Genomic DNA, 16,409 nt, shown 5'->3' with positions numbered 1-16,409 from the left:
GATGAAGTACCTAAGATATGTTATTTGTCTTCAGTTGTATATTTTTGTAACACGATAAATTAATCTTATTTTTTCAGAGTTTTTCCTCATGACTTAAAGCTATTTCTCTCCCAATTATCATTCCCATTTCTCTGAGGACAAAGAAAAACTAATGAAAAGCTGTCTCTGGATTTTATGTAATTAATTTATGTTAAAGAAAAACTGTTTTATTTCTTGAGTTATCTTGTTACATTTCAAGGTTTGCAAATACATTAAAATTCAGAAGTCACCAAAACCACTGGGCCACTTTTACTCTGAGTAGCTCTTTTCTTCTTTGGAGAAGTAGCAGGGATCAGTGGAGGAAGTATGGAAACAGTTTTTCTTACCCTGGCTAGCGTACGCTGGTAGCAACCCTTCAAAAGGTGATTCACACTTGGCTCTAAGAATGTAGAGTTGAGCAAGCGTCCAAATATTCTTTCTTTTTTTTTTAACCACAGAATTGACTCCTGAGGAGAGAGCCCAAAAGATTGCCAAAGCCATGCGTAAGCAGTCTTCTGAAGTCAAAGAGAAGTGGGAAAGTCTAAATGCTGTTACTAGCAATTGGCAAAAGCAAGTGGACAAGGCGTTGGAGAAGCTCAGAGACCTGCAGGGAGCGATGGATGAGCTCGATGCTGACCTGAAGGAGGCGGAGGCCGTGAGGAATGGCTGGAAGCCTGTGGGAGACTTGCTCATCGACTCGCTGCAGGACCACATTGAGAAAACCATGGTCAGCATCCCTGCCTCAGATAAAGGATTTAAGAAATCCTTTATTGTTAAATATAACACAAATAAGGAGAGCCACATATATAAACTGTTATGAGGGATTGTTATAATGCCAACACTGTTATGACCTCCACCAAAATCAGAATATAGAGCTTTTCCAGACATAATAGATGTTTTCCATATGCCCCTCACCATCAGAACCCCCATCCCCGCCAAACTAACAACTAAGGTGACTTTTACAATAATTTACTTTTACTTTTCTTTATACATTTTCACCCAGCTGTGCATCCCTAAACAATATAAGTTAGTTTTACCTGTTTTTGTTGTTTTTTTTTTTTTTATTTTTTAATAATACAGCAGAGGACCTTTAATTATATTACTGAGGTTGGGTCTTTTTTTTTTTTGGCTGCGTTGGGTCTTTGTTGCTGCGCGCGGGCTTCCTCTAGTTGTGGCGAGGGGGGGGGCTAGTCTTCCTTGCGGTGCACGTGCTGCTCGTTGCAATGGCTTCTCTTGTTGCGGAGCACGGGCTCTGGGTGCGTGGGCTTCAGTAGTTGTGGCGCATGGGCTCAGTAGTTGTGGCTCGTGGGCTCTAGAACGCAGGCCCAGTAGTTGTTGCACAGGGGCTTAGTTGCTCCACGGCATGTGGGATCTTCTGGACCAGGGCTCAAACCCGTGTCCCCTGCATTGGCAGGCAGATTCTTAACCACTGCGCCACCAGGGGAGTCCCTGTAAGAATATTTTAAAGTCCCTTTTAATCTCCAGATTTCCCATTTGTCTTTTGTTTGTTTTCTTTGCAATGTATTTGTTGAAGAAACTGAATTGTTTCTTTGACAGTGTTTCTCACAGCCTGGATCTTACAGAATGGCATCCACATGGTGTAGTCTGGCAGGTTCCTTTTTAAATCGGTGGTTGGATTTAGAAGTTTAATCAAAAGTATACTGTTTTCCTGGGAGTTCTTATCTGCTAATTATATCTTATTGTCTGAGTATGTAATGAAGAATTAGTTTAGCTATAAATTCTGTTTGTAATCAGGTATTGCCCAAAGTTAAGGATGTTAGACCTCTGGTCTAGATTCCCTTTGGCTCCCGTATTGTAGAACATATCCAGAAAAGCAGTTAATGGAATTTAGGCAATAAAAGACACAAATAACAGATTTAGAGTGTATTAGGTTTTCAGTAGCATAGTAAACTATATACTAGGTAGTCATGAATCAAATCAAAGGATAAACGGATGAAAAATCAGGCTGACAATATCAATGTCGTGAATGGAATTTTTATTGCAAAAGATATACATCTTTTGTGCACAGATATTGGATAATACTATCCCTTTGTTTCTCCTGTGGCTGAATAGGAAAAGAGAAGAAAGGTCTAGGAAATTAACTGAATTCTACTCAGGCAAATTACATCAGTAAATAAATATATGTGTAGACATAGGAATAATAATAATAGATAGCATTTACTGATGCTTACTGTGTGCCAAGAACTGTTCTTAGCCAGTTTACATTGGAATCTCTTTTAATCCTCCCAGCAACCCATCAAGATAAGTATTATTATTATGTCCATTTTACAAATGATGACATTGCAGATACTGCTCAAGCCCACACAGCTAGGAAGTGGTGGAGTTTTCATGATTTCTTTCTTGCTCTTCTCTTTCATTGTAGAGACCTCATTCATAATAATGTAATTAAGCTTAACTTTGATCAGCTACTTGAATTTGAATCTTTAAAAGCTACGTATTAAATTTTCAACCAAAATTTTTTATTACTGAAAGAGTATTGGGGTGCCATCTTTCATTGTAAATATACATGTTTCCAGTGGCCATGTGAATTAAGTAGGCTTCTTCCTGTGACTGTAGTATCCAAAAAACTTTTCCATAATTGAATCTGAGTTAAAATAACAAACTGAAAATAAAACCTTTTGGGATAGGTTCTTTGGAAGTTGCACACTTCTTGTATTTTAAAAGATGATTTTTAAACACTGAAAATCTTTAAGCCAATGGTTTACGAAAAGTATGTTCTATTGGTTTGCAAAAATGCCTCTTGGTTGGAGCAAGAATTTACCCATTTGAATTTGAAAGCATCAGTTTTTAATACAGGATGACTAGTGTTGAGGGAAAAATGAAGTTATATCTGGACTAAAAATTTGGGAGTTGTTAATCCCATTTGATTGAAGAAATTACACATCTCTGCATCCAAATCCTTCTGTTTAATTTTCTGCTTATGTGGGAAAGCTAGGAACAATACAGCTAATATTTAAGACAAAGTAATAAACTGTGGATTAAGATATTTTAACATCTTATTAGGAAAAAAGAAAATAAAACCCAAGTCTCTTTAAACCAAGTAAAATTGACGCAAAGTCCGGGGTGTTTTACATGTGCTCTAAAGTATACTCCAATCCCAGTGAAGCTATAGGCAGGTGAAAATAAGTTCTGATTATTGCCAAATATTATTAAATATGCCAAAGCAACTGGAAAACAAAATCTTTTAGGGTAATCCAATAATTTTAACTTCCTAAAATTATCCTTAATCATTCTTATTTGCAGAATACACACCTCTGACAGGAGAAGGGCTGGGATTCACATCTGCCAACGGGCTGCCGGTCAGCACCTTTAACACTAACAGATGTTTCTGCTTTCATAGCAAAGAAAACCACATAGATTTTTATTCTCCTATAGGAAAGTGCAGCCAAAACATGATAAATTGGTTCTTTATACCAGAACATACAACAGATCTGAAACCATTTTAAAATTTGCTTTATTTTAGAAAGCCCCTTAATTAGGAGCTCTTAAAAACCAAAAGATAAACTTTCTTAATAGAAAGATTCCTCATTACCATAAAACACTGGACCACAAAAACAAAATTAAACCTAAAATGCATTGTTTGTCTAAGGACTTTTATTTTATTATTTATTTATTTATTTAATTAATTTTATTTTTGCCTGCGTTGGGTCTTTGTTGCTGTGCACAGGCTTTTCTCTGGTTGCAATGAGCGAGGGCTACTCTTCGTTGCCGTTTGCGGGCTTCTCATTGCAGTAGCTTCTCTTGTTGCGGAGCACGGGCTCTGGGCGTGCGGGCTGCAGTAGTTGTGACGCACGGGTTTAGTTGCTCCGCGGCATGTGGGATCTTCCCGGACCAGGGCTCTATCCCGTGTCCCCTGCATTGGCAGGCAGATTCTTAACCACCAAACCACCAGGGAAGCCCTGTCTAAGGACTTTTAATGGTTTTACCTGTGGCTTGTAAGAGAAAAAGCATTATTTTTATAGAGGGGAAAAAAAATTTCTTCTATAAGATTAAAAAAATCTGTCTTGAAGTTATAATTTTTAAAAAACTGTCTCCATCTTTTGAAATAAAACTTGTTATTATTTAAAATTATATAAATCTGAGAATATTTTCTAGCATTTCATTTTTAATCGTTAATACCTTCAAAATACAAAGATATTGATTTTAAAAGCTGATTATTAGTGTATGATGTAAAGTCATAACTGAAGAAACCTTGAAAGATTTGAGTTCTGTAATTGGTCTCAAACTGAATCTGAGGGCATTCAGGTCTTTTCAAAGTCCAGACTGAAAAATTCCCTTTTCCCACCCCTCTCTCTGTCCCATGCTTCTATATTAATTATGAATTCTTTAGACCTATAATGTCTCTGTTATCGTATATCTGCTTTTCTCGTTGAACTGTATTTGTGAATCCATTTATTCGTACACACTCTGTCATCTATGAAAGGCCAGCATCTGCAGTCATGGAGAAAAACAGTCACAACTCTGAATTCCTTCCATGCTGTAGCAATTTTCACATCTTCATGGGCTTCCCTTCTTCTACCTGATTCTTAATTTTTTTTTTTTTTTTTTTTTGCTTTATGCTATATTACAGAGTAATTTACCTAACCCCGCAACCTCAGGCATCATTTATTTACAGCTGAATCCCAAATGTCCATCTCCAGGCCTGACTTTGAAATGCTGGTGTCTTCAGGGTTCTAGTGATATTTATTTCTGTACATTGACTTCCATGCTCACTGTTTCGGGTGTCATTTACACAGTTACCCCCAAAGTCCATATCTTTCACTCTGTCTCTGGGCTCCAGATCTGTTCTTCTGACTCTCCAGCTTGACCTTCCTCGTGGTTTTTGGACATATTCAAGAATTTTGAAATGCTGAAACATATTCTCAGGTTTACCTAAAATTAATTTTCTTTTTAAAAATAAGGTCATATTCTTAATATTATTTTGATGTTTACCAACCATAATGATTATTTCTAGCCTTTACATGTTATAAAAGGGGGAAATGGGAAGTGGTTAGAGAGATTTTCTTTTTATAAGCATAAGGAGGAAGTCAAATTAATATTGTAGTGTTTTAATAAAACTTTATAGCCTTCAAAGCACTTTGATACCTATTATTCATTAGCTAAACTTGGAGTGATGAAAGAGAAGAAAGGGAGCTCATAGACATAGGCCTAGTCTCTTAAGGGGTGGAGATTATAGAAATGCTGAAACTTGAGAGCTGATGCTAATAGTATGTTGATAACACCTAATACCTGTAAGTTTGGTACATGATTAATTTTTGACACACCAAAGAGTTAAACTATGCTGTTCTCTTTTAATATCCCAGTTCTGTTCCCAATTCCATATTGGCTTAATCTTGCCTCAAGTACCATTTTTTGAGCCTTCATCATTAGAAATGGACTCTGCCCTTCTTGTATTGCAAACTTTGTGCTGAGTACTGGAGATTGTCCATTCTCAAGAAGCTTCCATTCTATGGGGGGTGGGGGAGCATTAAAATATGAATGCTTACAATATCAAAAACTGAGAGCTCTGATAAGAAATGATGTTTAAAATCTATAATGAGTGGTTCATATGGCACCAAACAATCAAGAATGTCTCCCACCGTAAAACCTGATTTGTGTGTCCAGAGATGTGCAGCCTGGAAGTCCTGGCTAGGTTGGAGGTGGCAGGTAGAATGCTGAGGAGCACATGGGCGGGGCCTGCAGCTCGGGCTGGGGAGGGAAAGACCTCTGGGAAATCTTCCCAATGGGTCAGGCACTCCAGTGAGTTTTTTAAGGGATGGGTCGGATCTAAGCAAAGACTTTGTGGGGAAAAGGATACATGAAAATAGAGGGGGTTGGAATTATGTGGAGAAAGGAGAAAACTTAGTGTTTTCATTATTTTGTTGTTCATTCTCACAGGACATATCACTGTCATTGACCTGAAATATTTTTTGTTTTTTTTCCCCCTCTTCACATACACCCCTTCAATCCCCACTTATAAACAGCTCTCTTACTGTGCTCGGAACTGTAATTTGTCAGTTCTAAGCTTCATCTACGTCTTTTCTGATAGACCCTGCTCTTCCTGGCCTACCTTTAACTGCAAAGAGAGGTCATAAATGACTTTGAAAGAGATATATAAATATATAAATCTATGAGTATATAATATGCATAGATTTTGTGGTTAGGAAAGCTTTTTTTTTACCGGCCACTTTCTAACGTAATTTTAAATGGAAAGAGTTCAAATCAAGTTGTTGCATCAGGTGAAAAAATATTAAGGTATCCATATTAAAAAAGGAAAATATGAAAGAAAATTAAAGATAAAATCAAGACTAGAAATTAGTAAAATGGATAAAAGTGGGAAACATTTTCCAGATTAAATTGCATATCATGAAAAATTTGAAAGAAATACATAATCATTTAAATGAGTTTGCATTATAATTTTTCTCTTCGTGCATCTATTTAGATTCTCTGGCTTATAAAGGGTGATTCTTCGGCTGGTGGTCCTGGTTGCTCAAGACCTGAATTGAGTCAGCTATTATTGAGTGGGCAGCTATAGTTATGGCCTCTTAGCTGGTCTTGGTGTTTTGGGTTTTTTTTTTAAGGAAATATGGAATATTAGCTTTTGTTATATTCTTTTCTGATGACAATATTCTTGTCCTTTTCTTCCAGGCATTTAGAGAAGAAATTGCACCAATCAACTTAAAAGTTAAAACAGTGAATGATTTATCCAGTCAGTTGTCTCCACTTGACCTGCACCCATCTCTAAAGATGTCTCGCCAGTTGGATGACCTTAATATGCGATGGAAACTTTTGCAGGTGTCAGCTGATTCCTCTTCATAATGCAGGCTTACACTTTGGTCTTTAAGCCCTCCCTCTCTGTTCTACCACCTGTGATCCTTTTCTCTTTCTTTATGGGTTGTATTCGATAATGGACTTCTAGCCTGTGATGACATCAGTTGTCTTTCAGTATCTTGAACCCAAAGGCCTCATTTATTTATGAATATAGATTTTAATGTAATTTTATGATGTTCTCTTCATATGATATTTTTAGAAAATTGCAAAAGGTCAAATAAATCACAGTAATTGAAACCTATAGTAGGTCACAGAAACATTTTTTCCATAATGGCTCATAAAGGAGTCATTTTTCTTACTTTAATCATGTATTTTTTTTTTTCTTTCTTTTGAAAAGTTAAGAAAGTCCGCATCCTTCTTCTTCCTCTGCCTGCTATTTAGGTATCTTGCTCATTTTTTCCAGCTAGCATACTTTACTGTAGTGGTGTTTACCTTTAGCCCTTAGATCTTAGTTGCTCTAATGCAGTTGTTCTAATGACTAGGCCTAACTTGTGCATCTCAGATTTAAAAGAGCCAAACCAAGAAGAGTCCTCCTGAGTGTTACTAAGTATCAGCATTTGCAAGTCACCACATGTGCCAGTCAGTAGTTTTTGGCTCAGTCTTTGTGGAGCTTTGTCACATTTAGTGGCCAGTTTCTAGGAGTCATAATAATCATTTTTTCCCCCTGAAAAGTAGTGGGATAGTTTAAGTGGAAGATTGAAAAAATAATTCTTACTAATCTTTCTCTATATTTTGTACCTAAAATGATGTGATATATAACAAGATAAATATGTAATTTTGAGGTAGCACATAAAATCATTTTATTTTAAAGGTATAATATTTTATAGCATGATAGGTCCTGAATTAATTCAAATGTTGAACCACCCAATGGTTTATATATTTTCTTCATGAAATTGAAGAGGTAATAAATGAGTGTATAGTATTAGACAGTCTTTTCTGTCTTTGAAAAGACTATTAATAATCTGGGATTAGTAAAGCAGGATCTGTTAAACTCATACATGCTTTTCTAGTGAGTAGAACACAAAAGCATTTGATTTGTACTCCTTATTTCTTCTACTCCCTTTCTCTAATTCATTATCTTCACGTAGGTGTTCCTGTGGTCCATCTTGATTCCCTTCCCACTCTGCTTCTGTTATTACTATCTGCAAAGATTGGAAGTCAGGGAATACGTTATGCGTGAAAAAGGATGTGTATTCTTTCATCCTGATCTCTGAGCCTGGTAACCACTCAGCTCAGATGTTAGCTGCTGATTGAACAAGAGGAGCACAATTTACGCTGGCAGACAACAGTGTTAAATTTCAAGAGCAGCATCTTGTGTTCTCCTCTGGAATGTAAAAGTGTGGGGTTTGAATGCTTTTTGGCCATAACAAACAAAGTACCTGCTAATGTAATTTAAATAGCTAACCAGGAGAAACTAGAGGTGCCCAGTGAGCCAGAGACACACGTTCCATTTAAAGGCAGCTGAAAATAAGATTGGCAATCTAAGCGAAACACCTGACTAGCATTACTAGACAAAGACCAGGAAAAGGAAACGGAAATGTCAGTAAGGCTATGTGCAATTGTTATTGATTTGCAATTAGTTTCTCAGGGTACCAACTCTGCATTTTCAAAATATAGAGAGCTAAGAATGTGGTTAAAAAATATAGAGTATATCATTCAGCTGGTATCTACTTGAATACTTCCAAATCAAGATGATGGACATGAATTTGGAGGAATTCATATGTCCATATTCATATGTCCTTTCACTCTCCATCTCTATTTATCTATCTATCTATCTATCTGTCTATCTATCAATCTTCATCATCATCATTATCATCTATCTATTCATCTGTCTGTTTTTTCTCTTGGAATATTTTAGACTTCTTTTTCATTTGCTCCCCATAACCCTTTTTACCACCTTCCTTACAAAAGAGGGATGAGTAGCCACTGACCCCCATGACCACATCCTGACTTTAGATACTTTAGAATGTTACGCTTTTGAGTTAAGTATAGAATAACTTAACTTGCCTTGACTAATAACAATCTATGCCTTGACTAAGGCATAGATTCTGGCATCAGATGGGCTGGGTATGAATACTAGCATTGCCACATACTAACTTTATGTCCTTGGACACCTCTTTCTATCTCAATATCTTCATGTATAAAACAATGATAATAATGAGTAATACCCAGTATGATTTTTGTGAGGGTTAAAAGACTTAATTCATTTAAACTTCTTGGAAGAGTACCTGGCACTATTTACGGTTACTTGAGGTCAGAAGGGGTCTATTTTCATACCAATATTTTGATTCCAGATACAAAGGAGTCTGTACCAGCAATCATATCTTGGGCAGTAGCATCATTTATTATAATACTTAAATCAAGGATATTATTAAGGTTATTGTTTTGAAATCCAGTTATTTCTTGTGTGTGTATGTGCAGGTTTCTGTGGACGATCGCCTTAAACAGCTTCAGGAAGCCCATAGAGATTTTGGACCATCCTCACAGCATTTTCTCTCTAGTAAGTACCAATAAACTTGACTGATCTCATTAATTGAATGAATCAGCATATTATTTCACTCTCACTCAAGAAGCTATATTCTTTGCTATAAATATATTTATCAGATGAATATATAAAAGAAGATGTCAACATCAATGACAAGATTGCTTATTGGTTATTGTTTCTATAATCTGGTCGTGCTAAGTCTTTGAAGTGAAGTAAAAATTAATTCATCTTAGCTAGGGTTTTTCACTGGACCATCTGTTATAATAACTAATATAGTATCATAGCATTGCTATGCCATATGCAAAGATTATGAACTTTTTCACAATAAAGAAATCATTTTTATATTTTAAAATTTTTAATTAATTTTCCTCCTTAAAAAGTGCATATTTGTTTAAAATGCACCTGGAACTTTAAAAAGTAAAAAAAAAAAAAAATTACTTACCACAAATCTTTGAGAAGATTTTGGTTTATTAGGCTCACTGCAATCATACTTGGCTTTTCTTCTGGTTAAGTATTGCAGATTTAGCCAAACCCACATATGTAGATTTTTATGCAGTAGTCTCCAACTGAAATTTTTCATTTTATGGACTGTTCATGAGATCTTAAATAAGTAATTTGAACTCCTACTTTATCACTCACTGCTAAGGAAACTAAAGAATGTAGAATTCAGAGTCACCCAGATTGAGATTAAAATATTAATTCTGCCTTTTACCAGGCCTGTGAATCCCTGAAAGTTAATTTCTTTATCTTAAAATTACTATAATAATACTTATTTCCTCTGATTACCTTGAGGTTTAAATAAGAAAACAGATCAAGTTACACAAAGCACTTAACACAGTTCTTCACACAAATGCTTTCACTAAATGTTAATTCCTTTCCTTTCCTTTTCTCTGGCAAACATATGTAAGCAAGCACTTTGTTTAATTCAATTTAAGTGAAGGTTGAAACTTAATGCAAAGCTTATTTTCCCAATTATGGTACCTTTGGATCTATAGCCATAGAGAAAACTGAAGTAATAATATCGTGTCTTCTAACTAAATTGCTTGCATTTATATTTTCTCTTAATCTTTGTCATGGTTAGTAATCTGCTTTACCTCAATTCAAGGTCAGGCTTTTCTTACTCTCACAATTTCAAGAATCCTAATCAGTCATTTCCTGACTTTTCTGTCCTATGCCTCTCTAGTGCTCAAGCTAGTTCTCGCTAGTGTTCCTCTCTCTGTCTGTCTGTCTGTCTGTCTGTCTGTCTCTCCCTCCCTCTCTCCCCTCCACCCTCCCTTACTCCACACCCCCCCCCCCCCCCCCCCGCTCACACACACACACCTGTTTCACACTCCTGAGCTCTTAGGTAGCCTATCTTTGAGTGATGTTTAGTCCTTCCTGGAGTGTACTGTCTACCTGGGCGCCAGGATGCATTTCCATTTGGATACTATCAATGTTGATGAAATAAATGGGCTTGCAGAATACTCATTAGGTATGAATTAACTCCAGATTGCTTACACTTAATTTTATAGAATGTAAAGCTATATGCTAAGACCAAATTAAAGAGAAATTTAACAAATAATTGAGATTCTATAGTTCTAAGGCATATGTATTTATTAGTATTGATGAAACTGAACACTTTCACCTCACAACCATTCTTTCATAATAAAAATCAAACTCTTGTTCATTAGGAAATGAAACTTGTAGAAACTGTGAAACTCAAGCACATTGCCTTTCATTGCCTAGCACTGGCAGTCCAAGGAGGTCAAAGTTATTCAAATCAAAACAATTATTAAAATGAATGGAGAAGTGTAAACAAAATCCCAATTAATAAATTTAATAATTGTTATCCATTGCTGCTCAGAATCTTTGGCTTTATTGTATTTCTTGGATTTTAGCCATAGTTATAAAAGGAGGCTGTTTAGTTAGGCACAAAATAAAAACTGACCTATTAGCCTGGTGCCAGTGCTGAAACGAGGTTGGCTCTAATGAGAAATTTAATATACCTAGTTCCACATTTTCATCTGCCTTTTATACTTTCATGGACATAGTTGCAGAAGGGAATGCTCATACTTTATAAAGAGAGGAAGAATTGTTGACTAGAAATATTGCTGAACTAGTGGTCAGAAATCCTGAAATCACGTCTTGGCTCAGCCATTTATTTATTGGGCAAGTAATTTCACCTCTAATATTTAGTTCCTCATAGTTGACTTCCTTATCAATAGATGTATTTGAAAATGCTTTGCAAAGTTTAGAATGCTACACATTAGTAAGATAGTATTATGATACCATATTCAGGAAAGAAAAATTAGTGACAACTGGTTATATGAGAATCTAGTGATATTTGCAAAGTTTTATTTGAATTTGCTTGTTTATTAGTTCATTTACCAAAATTCCTTACTAGTTCTAGTTACATATGTACAATTCTTCTTAATAAGTCTTAAAATAATTGGTTTAATGTAGGAAAAGAATATTTTTATAAAAAAGGAGTAAATGGATTTGTAAAAAATTAGTACCTCAATAAAACAAAACATAAAATCTCAATCGTAGTGATGTCTAGTGTAAAAGTAGGGAACTATATTTTCTGTGCATTTCAGGTAAAAATAAGTATTTGGAATTCTTCTATCTAGATAATTGCCTTGGTTCTTTACAACACTTTGGCTATGTTTATTTTAATTTTCCCTTTTAAAAATTCATATAATTGAGTTTCTTTAAATGCCATTTGTCCTAAATAGTTATTCCTGTGACTGTGAAGCAAAGTGAAGAGTGTTATTAATGATCTGGAAAATTCAGTCTTAAGAAATCTAGTTTACAATCTGGGTATACCAGGTAAAATTAACTTTGGTTTTAGCTTAATCAAAATATATACAGAGTACAATTTCCAGATAGCACTAAATTTTAACTTTTGATTGTTGTAAACAGTAAAACTTGATATTTAAAAATATTTGTATCAACAGGTTCAATTAGAGTTGGCATTAGAAATTGAGACTGTATTGTTTCTTTCTTGCTTCAAATGAATCTTTAAAGCCACTCTTTGTTTGGCCTAGCAGATTTCATAATTATAGGAATCCAGCAGTTCTCATTGAATTTGCTGTAAAACGTGTTCAGTTGTTTTGAATTAAGGCATAAGGCTTTTTGGGTTAGCAGTGTTTCCAATAACCTCCCTTTGTTTCTTCAGCTTCAGTGCAGCTGCCATGGCAAAGATCCATTTCACATAATAAAGTGCCCTATTACATCAAGTAAGTTGATTTTAATTCTCCTTTATGATACCAAGAAAATAAAGTTATGTTGATAACTTAAGAGGCTTTAAGTTATCAACCGTTGTTAAGTATCAAAGTTATGAATTAACTTTAAAAAACGGATTTCAGTCCTATTATATGAAGGAAATTATATATCTATGTTTATAAAGATATAAAGAATATATATTTACTATTTGAAAGAAATTAGTTTAAAACTCAAGAGTGATATTTGTAATTCATTAGATGAGGCTACAGGTATATTTAGCTGATATTTTTATAAAGCAGGTATTAAAATATTTGGGGAAAATGACAAAATTCCTAAATATTCTTGACATAATGATGTTTCTCAAACTGTATTGATTCTAAGCCATTTTTGTGTCTCCCAGAAAATGCATTTAAAAAGTACTTGTACTCTTCTCATTTTAATCCACCAAAAAGAAAGTATTTTATCATTAAAAAGTTCAATATTTTCAAGTTCTTTTAGACTTATGGAAATTATCTACAACATTAGGTTTATTATCCAGCATTTTTGTTGTCAACTTGACAGTTTCTCCTTTTGTACATAGTAAGTTTCTCCTTATTATGTAGCATTTTATAAATTTTGTATAATTTACATAAGGTCTGCATAGGATTTGATCCTTGGCTTAGTCTGTGTGTTGTCATTGGACAGAATGATAAAATTCATCTTGTGAAATCCCTTGAGATGTAAATTATTGATTTACACTGTGATAAAGGTGATAAGAGTTGTAGTTGGATCTATTTTATGTATAAGTTGAACGGTGGCCTAGTTATGAGAAGAACGTTCCTGGTATCAGGAGTCAGCGCTGTTTCAGATTAGTCCTGTGACCTCACACGGGTCAAGTGAAGATCTCTGGGCCAAGTGTCCTTTATATCCTTCCTAAAATGGCATGTGGTATCTCCAAAATCCATGCCAACACTAATAATCTGCTCTTCCAGTATCCCTCTTTGTGTATGAAATCAAAATGTTTAGAAATAGTATTTTCCTATGAAGCTTTTATTGTGGTCTGAAATGTATCCTCAGATTAAAAAAAATAAATAATTTTGCCATAATACATAATAAATATAATAAGCAATATATGTTACATTGTCTTAAGAGAATTTAATACTTTTATCAGTGTATAATCTACCATGTACTGAGTTGTGATAAATTTAGGTATAAGGTAGCAAAGCAGTTGATTAGTATCAAATTCGCGCAGGCATGAAGGGAAAGAAGTCAGAGGCTCGGCAAATTGATGTCTTTATTAAGAAAAGATGCGATCATCTGATCCAAATTTAAAACATTTTAATTTATATTCTACATAATAATAATAGTTATAGTATTAGAGAGTTTCAATTTGCTGGGTGAATATTGACTTGAATTGAATATTACAGGTTTTGGTATAAATCTGATGTGCTGCAATAGGCAGAATCTGGCCATACAAAGATGCCCACATCCTGACCCTTGGATGTGAATAGGTTAGGTTATATGAAGTTGCAGACGGGGGTATGAGCCAGGGAATGCAGGCAGCCTCTAGAAGCTGGAAAAAGCAAGGAAAAGGGATGTGCTCTTGGAACCTCCAGAAAGAAACACAGCCCTGCAAACCTTGTTTTTAGCTCAGGGAGACATTTATTTTGTGGTAATTTGTTACAGCAGTAATAGAAAACTAATACATGTATTATACAAAATCTAGAAGTCCATGCAAATTAATCAAATTAATTAATTTACTGAATTGACCTAGACTTCTGTATCATCTGATTTTTAAAAAATGTAAATTGGATCCAGGAGGCATATTTTTGTTCTTACTAGGTAAAGAAAATACTAAATTCGGGAATTCCCTGGTGGTCCAGTGCTTAGGACTCCTTGTCATCACTGTGGAGGGTGTGGGTTTGATCCCTGGTTGGGGAAGTAAAATCCCACAAGCTGTGTGGTACGGCCAAAAAAAAAGAAAAACAAATTTTAAATCTGTTGCTTGATTATGTTTATGCAATGGTTATCTATTTGATTTGGCACTTTAAAAAATCCATCTGTCATTTCAGCATTACTATTAAAAGGAATTTCTATATGTCCAGGTCGGCTATACGTGACTGAGAATTACATTGTCTAAGTGAGAATTTCACTAATTCGGTGTTTTTATAATTTTGAGAGGATCTAACAGAATTGTATCCTTGCTCAGTCTACAAAGTTCTTATGGGGCAGACAGGTAGAGTGAAAGCTGGTTTATCTGGCATCTTATTGGCTAGAGCACTATAATCAGCATTTCAAAATATATATAATACATTGATGACCAATATTTTTAATGTGACCTATAGGATTGTAGCATCCTGAAATATTTTCAACATCATTAAAGACTGGATTTTCTTAAACATTTTAAAATTTTAGTGTTAAATGCCGTAGGATTGTCAAATATTTAGAAATCTGCCCATGTATATAGAGTGAATTCTCTTATTTTTAGAAAACTTGTTTATCCAGATTCTTTCATTATTTGCTTTGTTGTGTAACCTAACAGTTTATTTCCTCATGAAGAAGGAACATCAGTCACTAGAGATAAGATTATACAGGCCAGTATTTCTAGATGAAAAATCATTATGAAAACAAAATTTAATTCCCAAATAAATTAATAAGCAAGTAAATGATGAATGAAAAGGCTTTTAATGTACACTTGCCTTTGCATGGCTGCACAAGTAAGTAGAAGAAAAATGTTAGAAACAAATTTCTCATGATTGTCATGCAGCTAGAGTTTCCTGGAGCATATTAGGATGTATTAATATGGCCAACAAAAAAATAATCTTCAGGTAGAAGTATTAGATATTTTCAATATTTAAGTATATAGTTTTATATACTCTAATGCCAGAATATAGCAAGAAAGATGGCAGAGAATGGGAAGGACAAATTGTTTTTATTTTGTATTTTAATTTTATAGGATAGTTAAAACATACTTGGATGGCTCCCCAATGTATTTCTTTCTCTCTAGGTAATTCATTATTAATATTTTGAGGTGTACTGCCATGGCTCCATGACCCATTTGTTTCTAGAAAATGATATAATATAGATCTGAACCGTAAGAGTCTATGTAGTATAAATCCCTCTATGTTAATATCTTAAGTTGAAACTCATATCTTTAAATGATATTTGCTGCATCTAAGGTAGACTTTCCAAAGCTGATCTAATTATTTTTCTTTTCTAGTATAGTCCATTGACAGCTCATTGTTCCATCAATTTAAGAAAATTTGAAATGGCTCTTGCTGCCTTCACAGTGTACAAAAATCTACCGTAAAAGCACGATCTCTTTCTCTGTAAATTTTTGGTCATATGTTGTGCTTTCTACAGGTTGTTCGTTTCCTCAACTAAAACTTAACATCCAGGGAGTTTCAGGTGTAAAGGGAATGATGAATAAAAGCCTTGGGTTGAATTTTCTCTTTTTTTTTTTTTTTTTTAAATTTCATTTATTTTTTGGCTGCGTGGGTCTTCATTGCTGCGCGCGGGCTTTCTCTAGTTGCGGAGAGCGGGGGCTACTCTTTGTTGCGGTGCGTGGGTTTCTCATTGCGGTGTTCCTCTTGTTGCGGAGCACGGGCTCTAGGCACGCGGACTTCAATAGTTGTGGCACACGGGCTCTAGAGCACAGGCTCAGTAGTTGTGGCACGCGGGCTCTAGAGCGCAGGCTCAGTAGTTGTGGCACGCGGGCTCTAGAGCGCAGGCTCAGTAGTTGTGGCGCACAGGCTTAGTTGCTCCGCGGCATGTGGAATCTTCCTGGACCAGGGCTCGAACCCGTGTCCCCTGCATTGGCAGGCAGATTCTTAACCACTGTGCCACCAGGGAAGTCGGGTTGAATTTTCTTAATATGTCATATTAGTCATAT

At 35.2% G+C, this 16,409-nt stretch overlaps 1 protein-coding gene across 13 annotated transcripts in view; it reads left to right on the top strand.

Moving 5' to 3' along the window:
* Positions 1-16,409, top strand: part of UTRN (utrophin) — a 496,228-nt gene that overhangs the window by 391,074 nt on the left and 88,745 nt on the right. For all 13 annotated transcript variants that reach the window (XM_082474349.1, XM_082474346.1, XM_082474342.1 and 10 more), the window contains 4 exons: positions 477-745; positions 6,667-6,813; positions 9,271-9,349; positions 12,492-12,552. In XM_082474349.1, coding sequence (XP_082330475.1) covers positions 477-745; positions 6,667-6,813; positions 9,271-9,349; positions 12,492-12,552 — 556 coding nt within the window. The remainder of the gene's footprint in view (positions 1-476; positions 746-6,666; positions 6,814-9,270; positions 9,350-12,491; positions 12,553-16,409) is intronic.

Source organism: Balaenoptera physalus (assembly GCF_965194825.1).
Source record: "Balaenoptera physalus genome assembly, chromosome: 9".
NCBI classification, from domain to species: Eukaryota; Metazoa; Chordata; class Mammalia; order Artiodactyla; family Balaenopteridae; genus Balaenoptera; species Balaenoptera physalus.
The sequence above is the reverse complement of the archived record's forward strand: the minus strand, read 5'-3'. Positions and strand labels throughout refer to the sequence as shown.